Below are 13,675 nucleotides of genomic sequence, written 5' to 3' on the forward strand. Positions count from 1 at the left end.
ATTGCCTCAAAAGCCTCCGATAGGTGTATGTATTCCGCACTGATCGGGACATTCGCGAAAAAAAAATCGTTGTTTCGCAAAATAACGACGAATTTTGTCGGACCTGAATGACGGTGTGACGTCACAGGTGCTTCAGGAAATCCCGCTTGTGTGACTCTCTTCCGAAAAATGAAGTTGTCGTACAGTACTCCTGTTAACTCCATATACCATTTGGCTTCTAAAATTGAAATTTTCCGAAAATGGAGGCGTGAGATGACCAATTTCAAATCCATAGAAAGAGAGAAAGAGGAAGAGAGGGAGAGATTGGAGGGAATTCTATCTGGAAAAAAAGTGACGGGAAGTGATCGTACGGTTGGCAGCGCCGTCATCTCGTCATGCCTTATGACCAGCGAATAAAACTGGCAGGTTAGGCGCCGTGGCAGTCAGTCCTATTGCAAGTGTCGAAGTGTATAGATTGCATTTTCGTTGGAGGATTGTGACGCAAGCATTTTCATTCGTTAACGAGTAAGTATGGCGGCTAAAGTACTCCTTTATAATCACCCCGTCACGTTTCAGTCTGATCTACATCCGGATGGAATCCATTTTGCCGTAAATTTCGGAATACAGATCGGAAACGATCACCTGCATTGAAATCACCCAATCCTCCTCCATCTGGTATTTTGTGAAAGCTTTCACGTTTATTACTTTTTTGGGGACGGTCTTAATACCACCTGTTGTTGGGGCTAGTTGTTTTACCTGTGGTTTCCTACGAGAATGTTGTTTTGCGCGTTGGTTTATCCGCATTTCACTGTTGAGTCGAGGGTGGTTGTGGCGCAACAACAGAAGGAAAAAAAGAACGAAGCTTTTTCCTTAAGTATACTGTAGTGTTAGTTTTTGCTGGCTGACTGATTTTCCTATAAATTATTTAAGTAACTTTATTGTAAAATAACTATAAATTAATAAGTATCGTATGATGTGTTACCTAAAATAGGTGCCTGCATTTGGGCAATCTATAAAGGCTCTTAAGGTAATGGGAAAGTGCAATTTTAGGCCATTTTAAGATTTTTTTTTTTTTTTTTTTGGCAATTCTTAACATGGAGACCCCATTGTGACGTTGGTCAGTGATCAGACTGACCCCATGCACTATTTATTGGCTTGTTTACTTATTTACATGTTTATTATTTCCATTCTTACTTAATTATGTTTGTATTTATATATTTATTTTATTTATTTATGTGCTGGAAGACACCAACAAGTTGTTTGTATGCGTTGGTGAACCTTCTAGATCCCTCTCACTCTTACATACAGACTTTCTCTTTCTCCTGAGAGAGAGAGAGAGAGAGAAAGAGAGAGAGAGAGATTTCTCCTAGACGCTTTTCCTCTGCACGTTGTTGAATCTGACTACAGTAGGCTACTGTCACTAAAGTAATATATATACACATGTATATTATATCAAAAAGTCCTTCAATACCCCATACAAAAATATACGTTATATATATATATATATATATATATATATATATATATATATATATATATATATATGTTTGTTTTAAATCGATTAGTTATTTGGTCTTAAACTTTGTTAGTCTTATTTATTATTTATTTTTTTTTGGTAACCGGATCTTAACAGGTTAGCCTTGATGCGTGGGTTGGATAGGGTTGGAGAGAGAGAGAGAGAGAGAGAGAGAGAGAGAGAGAGAGAGAGAGAGAGAGAGAGAGAGAGAGCTCCATCTTGTAGGGGGAAGAGAGAGAGAGAGAGAGATGGATCTTGTGGAGAGAGAGAGAGGGAGAGCTCTAACTTAGAGAGAGAGCGAAAGAGTTGTAGCTTATGGAGGGAAACAGCACTGTCGTTTGGAGAGAGAGAGAGAGAGAGAGAGAGAGAGAGAAGAATACCCCTAAAGAGAGAGAGAGATAGAATATACCCCCTAAAGAGAGAGAGAGATAGAGAATATATCCCCTAAAGAGAGAGAGAGAGAGAGAGAAAGAGGGAATATATCCCTTAAAGAGAGAGGGGGGACCCACTGTTTAGCGTGTGGGTTGGCTCTGGTTAGTCATATATTGAGAGAGAGAGAGAGAGAGGTGAAAGTGAAACCGACAACTGCTGAGAAATAATTCCCTTTCACCCTGGCGCTTTCGTCTTGGCCCACCTCCCGAATATATTAGGGTACTGTAGGAGGAGTGAAGAAGGTCTGATTGTACCCTACGGGCATTCCTACGTGACACCTCCCCCCCCCTCCTTCCCCGCCACACGCACAAGTTCCTTTCAAGGTCAGATTTCAACTTTATAGTCTCTCTTCTCTCTCTCTCTCTCTCTCTCTCTCTCTCTCTCTCTCTCTCTCTCTCTCTCTCTCTCTCTCTCTCTCTCTCTCTTTAACTGAAATATTTTCTCTTAACGGATGTATTCTCTCTCTCTCTCTCTCTCTCTCTCTCTCTCTCTCTCTCTCTTTAAAGGATATATTTTCTCTTTTGTAAGGGTTCTCTCTCTCTCTCTCTCTCTCTCTCTCTCTCTCTCTCTCTCGATTTTTCTCTCTCTCTCTCTCTCTCTCTCAGCAGTCTCTCTCTCTCTGGATTTTCAACTCTCCCTCTCTCTCTCTCTCTCTCTCTCTCTCTCTCTCTCTCTCTCTCTCTCTCTCTCTCTCTCTCTCTCTCTCTCTCTCGGCAGTTCCAGTAACCCGGATTTTTCAACTTCGTCTCTCTCTCTCTCTCTCTCTCTCTCTCTCTCTCTCTCTCTCTCTCTTGGCATTTCCAGAGAAAATATCGATGACGTAACCTCATCATGTGGCGGCCATGTTGGATTTTCCTGTAACTTAAACACCTTTCATTTTTTTTCGGAAATGAGTCATGTTCTCGCTCGTGTGATCTACGTAGGCCTATACTAGCAAATTAAATATGCAAATTTGGTGCCCAAAAATGGTTCCAGAGTTGGTAGTGAATGGAAGATATGGACGAAAGCATTCTTTTATTATTTTAATCTTAAAACCGTGAGCATCCATCTCGCTAAGGTATTTGGGAAATGTTGGTCAAGGGAAATGCTTTAGACAAAGGTGCTATTAACACATTCGGTGGGTGCAGCATTGCAACAAGTGGCCGGAAATTGGGACGAACGTGTTACGGACACAAACACACACACACACACAGTCTAGTGGGTGCAAGAGATACCAGGAGAATTTTGGAAAAGTCCCATGACCACAGCCTGTAGAGTGCAGGGTGTGAGTGATATCAGAAGAATTATTTGTAGACCTAATGGTAGACTTGTTCTTGAAAGCATTCTGTAGACTTTCAAGAAGCACCCCAGACAAGTTCTTGAACTGTTGTAGACCTGTTCTACGTTACTCAAGCCTTTGTTCTCCCGAAGTAGGTAACACGAACAACGGGTGTTTGAAGAGAGGGTTTGTCCCCAGAGCGGAAACCGCTGTTGTCAGAAGTGTGTGGATGTAATTATTCACATCCGGAAATGGTGGTTCTTGGCAGAAACGCCTTAACAAAAACAACCCTCAGACCTTAAAAACTACTGAGGAGGCTAGAGGGCTGCAAGTTGGTATGTTGATCATCCACCCTGCAATCATCAGACTTACCAGATTGCAGCCCTCTAGCCTGAGTAGTTTTTTATTTTATTTAAGGTTAAAGTTATTAGCCATAATCATGCATCTGGCAACGATATAGGACAGGCCACCACCGGGTCATGGTTCAAGATAGGTCTATTTTAGGTGACCTTGATTGTACGCTGTGCAGAAAACTCGATTGCAGCCGAAGACACTCCGGCTGCACACCATTGAAGGCCTGTGGAACAGAATCCTTACTGAAGAAGTCTTGCAATTATTGGAACTTCTCCTATTTTAATATTTGACTTTTTTATTTATTTATTTTGTTAATTTATCTTCTTTAATAATAATAATAATAATAATAATAATAATAATAATAATAATAATAATGGCCGCATTCTGCGAATTGGTTTTATACTGAGTTTTATAAATTCTTCTAATAATTCGCATTTCCTGCACATCAATATTTGTCAATGATTGTCCAGTGTTCATATTTCGATGGATGAAACAGCGTATTTCTTAGAGCAGAAATTCTTTATTTTAAAGCATTACGGCTTTAAAATAAAGAATTTCTGCTCTAAGAAATACACTGTTTCATCCATCAAAATATGAACATTGGGCAGTTATTGACTAATAATATTGACGTGCAGGAAAAGCGAATTATTATTAGAAGAATTGAGAAAAATCAGTATAAAATCAGTTTGCAAAATATAGCCATTTTATTCAACAAAACTTGTCTTAAAGAGGGTCTCCTGCCTTCGTAATAATAATAGTAATAATAATAATAATAATAATAATAATAATCAGGTAATTGTCGTTACTTTTTGCAGTGTCTAGGTCAAGAAAATTGCTTTGTTTTGTGGGAAGCACACCTTTCAAGGTCAGGTTTCTGCTTTTATTAGTATCAGTAGTAAGAGGAGAGAGTTAGCTTTGTAGCAGCTCTCTCGTTGTTCGTTCTATTTGCCTGTGGCTTATATGTGTATATATATACATATATAAATTTAATCTACTCAGTAGAAAAACTTTATTTTCTTTGTCTGTGATTTAACAGTACTACCCAATCTCTTTTCAGCAAAGCAATAAAAACACAAAAATGAAGTACTTTGCAGTCATCCTTTGTTATCTGATAGGTCTACCCAGTCTCTTTGTAGCAAAGCAAAGCAATAAAAACAATTATTCATCGTGATCTGACAGTCCTATCCAATCTCTTTTCAGCAAAGCAAAAAAACAAACCAAAATGAAGTGGTTGGCAACCTTGTCGCTGCTGCTCTGTGCGGTGTCCTACGTTCGTCCGCAGTGCTTCTCCGCGGACGATGACCTCAGCATAGTCCCCAGCAACGACCTGTCCTCGATCACAGACTTCGGACTGGACCTGTTCAGGACGGTCTTCCCGTACAACGCCACGTCCAACTTCTTCTTCTCTCCGTACAGCATCTGGAATGCCCTCACACTGGCCTACTTCGGCTCTGGGGGGAACACCCAGGCCGAGCTGGAGAGGGCCCTCAGGGTATCCGACAAGGTCCAGACGCTGAAGAACTGGAGGAGTTTGGAGTTCATGTGAGTATAGAGTTGATAAACAATTCATTCATCTGGTAAAATACAGACACGCCACCCTACCTACGAATGAGTTACGTTCCAGACGGCCATTTTAGTTGAATTGTTTGTAAGTTGGTTACTGTGCTCTTCATGCCTGTTTAAGTACAGTGTTATATAAAGTCAATACAGTACTGTACATTTTTTCATCCTAAAGCACAATACACTGTACGTACAGTACTGTTTGTACAGAATAGGCGCTCAGAACAAAATTTGAACATGCAGGTGGCAAAGGGAAAGCTCTGAACATTTTTTTTTAACTTGTGATCCCGTTTGTATCTGAATGTTCGTAAGTTGAATGTTCGTAAGTAGGGTGGTGTCTGTATATGCTGGGGTACATGCAGTCATTTGTAAGTGTTCATCACTTCATACTGGTCAGAGGCGAGCTTTCAACTTAACGTTAGTCTGCCCCTGTCGATGACATCTCCGTAGGGGGATTGTATCATTTCACATGGTGCACTCAAGTCATTCCTTGAGGGCCTTTGCAGCATCTCATTGGCCCCCTAGCTGCAACCTCTTTCATGCCTTTGACTGTACCTCTGTTCATATTCCTCCATATGCCTTTCCACCCTCTCTTAACAATTGTTTCATAGTGCTACTTGGGGAGTTGTCCTCTTGTTACGCCTTTCAGGACTTTTATGTCAATATACCTTTCAGCAGTATGAACAAACTACTGTTATCCACTAACCTCATCATTATTCGCAACTTGCTTCCACGTACTGAACCGTCATGGTAATACGTATACACTGCTCTTGCCAGCTTTCACTTTTCAACTTTCTCTGCTTACCACCACTGAGGAAAACTTTCACCAGTCTCGCAAACATATCTTCACCTGTGTAATAGTCTTCTGGTATCCTTGCTCCTAATGAGAGTCAGTGGTTTATACTAACATTGCTCACGGGGTGCACTGTAGGCATTGCTTAAGGTTCTTTGCAGTGTGCCTTCGGCCCCTAGCTGCGATGTTTCTTTTACTGTATCTCATTTCATATTCTCTTTCTTCCATCTCATTCTCCACCCTCTCCTAACAGTTGATTCATAGTGCTTCAACTGCTTTGAGGTTTTACTCCTGTTACGCCTTTCAAACCTCTCTACTGTCAATTTCTGCTTCAGCGCTGACTTACCTCATAGGTCCCAGTGCTTGGCCTTTGGCCTAAGTTCTATGTTCTGTTCTGTACTAACATTGCATTCTTAATGGTGGGCTAGGTATCATCAGTTCATTACATTCTAAGTTATGAATACACTGTTGCCAGTCATCACTAATAAGCCAAGTCACTTTTCCATAAGTTGTATTTTAACAGAGGTCTTTCACATTCTCAACTGATCCCTGATCCCCTTTATCTGCCAGAGAGAGCAACCAGATTCGCTGAATAGCAGAAGCACCAATATGCAGTAAATGTTTTGCCTCACTGTCGAACCTCTCAGTTTCAGAGTCCTTTATTCCTTGCACTTTTGGAATGTGGAACAGCCTCCCAGAGATGTCATGCAGTTGGAAATTCAGAAGTTCAAGCGAAGATGCAATGTGTTACTACCCTAATACTATTCTCCTTGCATTTTGATACATTTTTATCTATTAATTTATTAATTTCTTTTTTCTTTGATAAATGAGATCTCTTGTTTCAGTATTTTCCTTTACCTCCTCTTACACCTTAGTAATGAAAACCTTAATATTCTTGATTCTTGAATTTCAAGTCAGTGGCCCCTTTGGTGAGGTTGTTCCATATGATTAGGGTTCTTCATCGTCTGAAGTATGTGAACAAGTGCAATCCTTAATTTTCTTGAAATTTATTTATCTCGCAGGTATCAGATGCGCCAGGTGAACAACAGCGACTACACTTTCAACTTGGCTAACAAAGCTTACTTCGACCACAACCTCACTCTCCGCCCCTGCGTGAAGGACATTCTGCACAAGGAGTTGGAACTGATTGACTTCTCTAAGGTGAATAAATAGATAGACTTTTATTGAACAGAATCATCATTTAGTCTTTGTTAAAATTGTATTAGACATTTTATGTATTGTTAGAATTATATTGTAGTGGTAACCTCTGCATTGGCAGTAGAATGACTAAGTCTGCAGATGCTGGACCAAGTTATTTTTGTAAAGATAATTTCTGTGGGGGCTGTGCCTTCTGTAGATTTCTGCAGATGTGCCTGAAGAGTTCATTTCTGTGGGGCCTGCAAATTTTTAAATTTTGTAGAGTTCATTTCTGTGGTGTCTGTGCCTTCTGTAGATTTTTGCAGGGTGGGGCTGTGCCTTTGTAGATTTCTTCAGGTTTTGTAAAGTGTGATTTTTGCAGGGTCTTGCAAAGAGATTTTTTCATTCCTATGAGGGCTGCTGTGGTTTCTGTAGATGTAATGACCGCATTGATTTTTGTAGAGGAAACAATAGTAGCTGAAGTGGCTAGGGCAATTGTATTCATAGCTAAGCTTCTGTGAAATGTGAGGAAAGGTAAAATAGAAAAAGATTTGATTGTCTTCTAGAAGCAAGGAGTTAATGATTTAATCTGCTAAGAACAGGAAGAAAAGATGTTATTGATATATTTTGCAGTCAAAAGATGGACAACTCCATCTCTGGGAAACAGGATAGGAACATGTTGTGTGCTGGAAAATGCAGCACTCTAGGCATTACTTGAGGTTCTTTACAGTGTTCCTTCCTGAGGCCCCTAGCTGCTGCAGCCCCTTTCATCCCTTTTACTGTACCACCTCCATTCATGTTTTTCTTCCATCTTGCTATCCTCAACCCCCTCCCAAGAATTGCTTCAGAGTGCAACTGCAAAAGATTTTCCTCCTGTTTCATACCTTTCTACTCTCAATTTCCTTTTCAGCTCTGAATGACCTCATCATAATAGGCCCCAGCACTAGGTCTTTGGCCTAAATTTTAGATTCCATTCCATGCTGGAAAGTTTAAGTGAGAGGGAACTTAATTTGAATTTCTGAATTCCAGCCCGCCGAAGCTGCTGGCACCATCAACGATTTCGTATCCCAGACCACCAAAGGACGCATCCCAACTCTGGTGGGAGCCGACGATGTCGTCAACGCCCAGATGGTCCTGGCAAATGCCGCCTTCTTCAAGGGCACCTGGCTGTACCAGTTCAAGAAGTCTGCCACCCAGCCCGGTCTCTTCTACTCCACCCCACAGGACTACAGCTTCGTCGACATGATGAGACAGAAAGGCAACTTCAGGCACGGTGAGTGTCAGGTTTGCTGTCAGATCGTGGGGACCAGTCGCTCTGGAGATTCCCCGAGGCTTGTATTTCGTTGCATTTCATCGTTTTCCAACCCTTTCTCCAGTCTTACCAGCTTGTCCTCTGTGTCACCTGTCCCCTTAGCGGGGTAGCGCCTTCAGTGCACCTCGTGCAGTGCGCTGCAGGCGTTACTTAATAAGGTCCCTTCCTTAGGCCCAAAGCTGCTACAACCCCTTTCATTCCTTTTTACTGTACCTCCGTTCATGTTCTCTTTCTTCCATCTTTCTTTCCACTCTTTCCGAACCATTGTTTCATAATTCAGCCGCAAAAGGTTCTCCTCCTGTTGCACCTTTCATACTTCCTTTTCTCTCAATTTCCTTTTCAGCTCTGAATGACCTTATCATAGGTCCCAGCACTTGGCCTGTGGCCTAAATTCTCTATTCTGTTCTATTCTGATTTCCCAAGGCTTGTCTTTCACCACTCATAACAGCTTGTCCTCACTGTCGCCAGTGGATGATGTATCATCACTCGATCACTTCATTTTAAGTTGTGAATAAACCACAATTGTCTTTCAAACTTTTACTTGTCCCTTCAACTTTGTCTCACTGTTACCAGCCATTGCCAGCACAGTGCTAATGCAGTCCTTCGTGCGTACATTTGCTCTATCTTTTTTCTCTTTCTACTGCCGAACTTCTCCAAAGTTCCAGAGGTCCTTGATTCCTCGCAGCGTTGGACTGTGGAACAGCCTCCCTGCTGTGGATGTCGTGCGGTTGGTACTTCAGAAGTTCAAGCGAGATGCAGTGCATTACAAGCTTAATACAGTTCTGCTGTTTTGATAATTTACTTACATTTTTATCTATTTTATTTCTTAAAAGTGAGATCTCATTCTGTATTTCTCTTGACCTTCTGTTACTGCTTTCCATAATAATAATAATAATAATAATAATAATAATAATAATAATAATAATAATAATAATGTTCCATATGAATAGGGTTCATTTTCTGAATAATAATAATAATGGTCCATATGAATAGGGTTCTTCATCTTCTGAATAATAATAATAATAATAATAATAATAAAAAATAATAATAATAATAATAATGTTCCATATGAACAGGATTCATTTTCTGAATAATAATAATAATAATAATAATAATAATAATAATAATAATTATACACTTACCACTCACCGTCCCATTCCATTCCCGCAGGCGTCTCAGAGGAACTAGGTGCCCACATCCTCGAGTTGCCCTACACAGGAGAAGCAGTTTCCATGTTCATCCTCCTGCCACCCTTCATCTCCGGAGACAACGGCTTCAACAAGATGGTCGAGAGGCTGAATGGCACCACCCTCCAGAACGCCATCGATGACATGTGGAGGGTCCAGGTGGAGGTCATTCTGCCCAAATTCCGGCTGGAGCAGATGGTCGGCGACGAGCTCATGCTTGTGAGTATTGACGGCGACACATTGGGAATTTTTGTCGGAAACATGTTGGAAACATGTCATGCACATGTTGGCAACTTTTTGCATACATGTTGTCAACATTTAAAACATGTCATGTACATGTTGGGAACTTTTTGCATACGTGTCACAAACAGGTTGGAAATGATGACTGTAAACACAGAACGATTCTTAGTCAATGTTGGACAGTTGTATGAAGTTTTGAAAAGGGAATGTCGGAAACATGTTATAAATATTTGAAACGTCATGTACAGTACATGTTGAACTTTTTGCATACATGTCCCAAACAGGTTGAAAATGACAGTTGTAAACACAACGATTTTAGTCAATGTTGGACAATAGTATGAAGTATGGAAAAGGGACTGTAGGAAACATGTTGTAAACATTTGAAACATGTCATGCACAAGTTGGCAAATTTTTGCATACATGTCCCAAACAGGTTGGAAATGATGATTGTAAGCACAGAACAATTTTTAGTCAGTGTTGGACAACTGTAAAAAGTATCGAAAAGGGAGTGCATTGAGTGTCAAGGTGCATCCAACATACATGTGTTGGAAAGTTGTTGCATACATGTTAAAAACATGTAGGAAACAAGTTGGCAAACAAAGTGGGAAAAGATCCTTTGGTAGTTATCAGATGATTGTATTTAGCGTGGTTAGGACTGCCAATAAGTACTGAATGTAATGTCATGCGCATGTTGGCAAATTATTGCATACATGTCACAAACACATTGGAATCGACTGTACGTGCAGAATGGTTCTTAGGCAATGTTGGACAGTTGTATGAAGAACTGGTTAGGACTGCCAATAAGCAGTCTGTATTCAATGCGATGTCTGTGCAGTAAGTTACCAACATATCGGTGACATGTTTCTGTAATGTTGGACACATCTTAACTAGTCCAGGGAGCGTTATGTTGTCATCTAAATCCTGTATCACTGAAGGAAGATTTGATGTTTGTAGGAAGAAAATGCTGAGAATTTCATAGTCCAGGAATAAGTGGCTTATAGAAATACATTGGCATGTTGGGGAATTCAATGTTTGTTAGACTTGGTATTGTATAGAGTAATACCATTCAAGCTATTAGCGTACTGTATTTGGTAAATAGTTGCCTTGCCTTTAACTTACACAAGTGCGGTTCATTAACTTCATTTTCCGTGGGAATAGGTAGTGGTGTCCATTTATGAGTGTTTTACAGTTGCACTTTTTCTTGAAAATAATTTATGGACTCCACCCTACTTGTGAACATTTAACTTGCAAGCATTCAGATACAAGTGGGATCACAAATTAAAATCGTGTTTAGAGCACTCCCCTTTGCCACCCATAAGTTCAGATTTTGTTTTGAAAGCCTATTCTGTACATATGGCACTGTATGTACAGTACAAAGTGTGGTAGGATGAAAAAACAGTACTTAAATAGGCATGAAGAGTACAGAAACCAACTTACAAACACCTCAATACAAACAGCCATCTGGAATGTAACTCATTTGTGAGTAGGATGGCGCCTGTAAACCACTTTGCATTCCCCAAGCGGTTATGCGTAACAGCTTCTAATCTGTATTTCTGTGAAAGATTAATTTAAAGGGACACTCTGACCCACTCACTCAGTCTTGTACATAATTCTGACTTAGAATGACCTTTCTCCTCCAGGCCCTCTCCCGCATGGGAGTCAGCGACCTCTTTGATGCCGGGCGAGCCAACCTGACCACCTTCGACCCCGTCACCCGCCTCAGCATCAGCAAGAGCATCCACAAGGCCTTCGTCGAGGTGTCCGAAGAAGGCACGGAGGCTGCAGCGGCCACCGCCCTCATCTCTCTGAGAATCGCCAGACCGGCGGCTCCCGAGAAGTTTGAGTGCAACCATCCCTTCCTGTTCGTCATCCACGACAACCTCACCAAGAACATCCTCTTCATGGGCGCTTACAAGAATCCAAAGGCATGAGTTGGCACTCTTGGACGACTCTCGCCTTGATGCCCGTTCTGTGTGTCATGCATTTGTTGGTCTAGTTCAGGAGATACTCTAGATTTGGATGTCACAAAACACATATACGTATATTCTTTTTTAGTTTTGTGATGCGATTACTGTATATTGGCATGAACTCGCCTCACAAACCACCGTAAGTTCTGTCTGTTGTGAATGAAATTGCGTGTGAGTGAACTTAGGAAAACTTATGAGTAAAATTTCCGACAATTTGTGACATCTACACTCAAAGATATCATGGAAGGTTGATCTACATGTTTCACAGAAAACAGCAGAAAGTTTTTCAAGTGTTGACAAATCTTGAAGTAATTGTTGTATGATTTTTACATATTTATATTTATAACTTATCCCTCCCCCACCTTTTGTAAAAGATTTCCTTCCTGATTGAGTTACTTGAGAATAGCAACTACTTCTAGTGTGTGTGTGTGTGGATCCTGCAACTTCCTGTAAGCCCTAAGTTAGCCAACACTCTCCCAATTGGTACTTAAACTTCTGAATTGAAACTAGTTGTTCCAGTTAACATAACTCTTTAACACTTGCACTTGAAAGAGGCACAGAAGCACATCTGAAATTCGTGAATCCACATTTGGCTTCACCTTCACCAAAGAGCAGTTCCCCCAAAGATGTAGGGAGGGCTGCGGAAGGACACTGCTTGCGAATCCTCCCCAAGCATGTCGTAGTCCCCGTTTCGTAAGCTGCGGCTCTGTCCTCCGCCTCTTTATTGCACTTCTCTGACCACTTAACATTTGTTTAGGCTAATTTTAACCTTTCTTAACTACACTGCACTAGTCAGGGATCTGGAAGTGCAGGAAGATGATTGTATTAATGTCTCTTGACCACTTAGGAGGTTTTAAAGTGGCTCGCGTGCTGTTCGCAGCCTGTCGTCTGCAGTGGCTTCATTCCGTGGCGTGCGGATGTCAGTCGGGGGTCTGCGGCCTGAAACCGTTCCACCCTGCGGCAGCGGTCTGAAACCGTTCCACTCTGCGGCAGCGGCACGCGTCCTCGACCGTCCTTTTTTTATCGTGTGTAAATAAAGACGACGATGCTGGAATGCTGTCGACTGCTTCATGGTCGTAACTTAAGAGCACCGCCAGCTCCGTACGCCACCAGTTGCGTAATGATCGGTGTGACGTACCCAGCCCAGCATTCCCCCCCATGTCAAAATTTTTTAATTTATTTTTAATCACCTTTAGCTACAGAATAGCTGTAACTGTTTTAATAAAATGGCGGTACAACAAGAAGTTTGGGTTTATTTCTCTCCCTGGAATATATCTATAGTTGCTGATCCTGACTTCTAGTCTGGAACAGTAATGTATCGAGGCGTTGTATTTGGAATTTAAGAAGTCTCAAGACTATTGATAATTACCCTACTTGACCCATACTGGAGTTTACTAATAAGAGTGGATAAATACAGAGGTCTTAAGAAGACATCTCACGGGATCTTTTAGCTAGTGACCCCCAAGGGTTTTTGGTGGTCGTTATCTTTATATTTACAGTCTCTTGTTTGATTTTACGGTAATCCCCAACGGCGGTCTTGTACTAAACATGCCTCAAGGGTGGATACATATTGGATTAAAACCACTGGGGTTCAATATCTAGGAAAGATCCCATCTCATGAGACCTGTGATAGCTGTACATAGGTCTAAGGTTTAGAGTAGTTGAATGTTCCACACATGACGCTAAAAATCTGATAAGCGCTTGTTCAACGACAGCACACATTTACTCCATATTCTATAGATTACAATCATTTGTAATGACAGGTGGTTCTTGTGCAGGTGTAACAGAGGTACAGTACTATTGTGCAATGCAGACTTGGTTACCGTGAAAACAAGGCTCTGTAAACGTCATAACGATAATGACCCCCAAGAAATGTTAGTCCTAGATAACGACCCCTGATTTTTTGGATAAATATTGACGAAGCGGCCAAATTTACAACA

General features: G+C 41.1%; 1 protein-coding gene across 1 annotated transcript; it reads left to right on the top strand.

The window, feature by feature from the left end:
• The first annotated feature begins 389 nt into the window (after window positions 1-389).
• LOC136829839 (serine protease inhibitor 88Ea-like) lies at window positions 390-12,979 on the top strand. The gene is made up of 6 exons (XM_067088818.1): window positions 390-504; window positions 4,740-5,081; window positions 6,915-7,053; window positions 8,059-8,302; window positions 9,512-9,747; window positions 11,409-12,979. Exons 2-6 carry the CDS (start codon window positions 4,762-4,764, stop codon window positions 11,697-11,699), a joined length of 1,230 nt encoding a protein of 409 aa, XP_066944919.1. The 5' UTR covers window positions 390-504; window positions 4,740-4,761; the 3' UTR covers window positions 11,700-12,979.
• Window positions 12,980-13,675: the final 696 nt, after the last annotated feature.

This window comes from Macrobrachium rosenbergii, chromosome 45 (assembly GCF_040412425.1).
Source record: "Macrobrachium rosenbergii isolate ZJJX-2024 chromosome 45, ASM4041242v1, whole genome shotgun sequence".
Lineage (NCBI taxonomy): Eukaryota > Metazoa > Arthropoda > Malacostraca > Decapoda > Palaemonidae > Macrobrachium > Macrobrachium rosenbergii.

What these genes read in the sequence shown, in the direction of transcription:
- LOC136829839 (XM_067088818.1), top strand. Translation starts at nt 4,762, where the DNA reads ATGAAGTGGTTGGCAACCTTGTCGCTGCTGCTCTGTGCGGTGTCCTAC. An exon ending in TGGAGGAGTTTGGAGTTCAT is followed by an intron (nt 5,082 to 6,914) that starts GTGAGTATAGAG and finishes TTTATCTCGCAG; the next exon opens with GTATCAGATGCGCCAGGTGA. An exon ending in TCGGCGACGAGCTCATGCTT is followed by an intron (nt 9,748 to 11,408) that starts GTGAGTATTGAC and finishes TTTCTCCTCCAG; the next exon opens with GCCCTCTCCCGCATGGGAGT.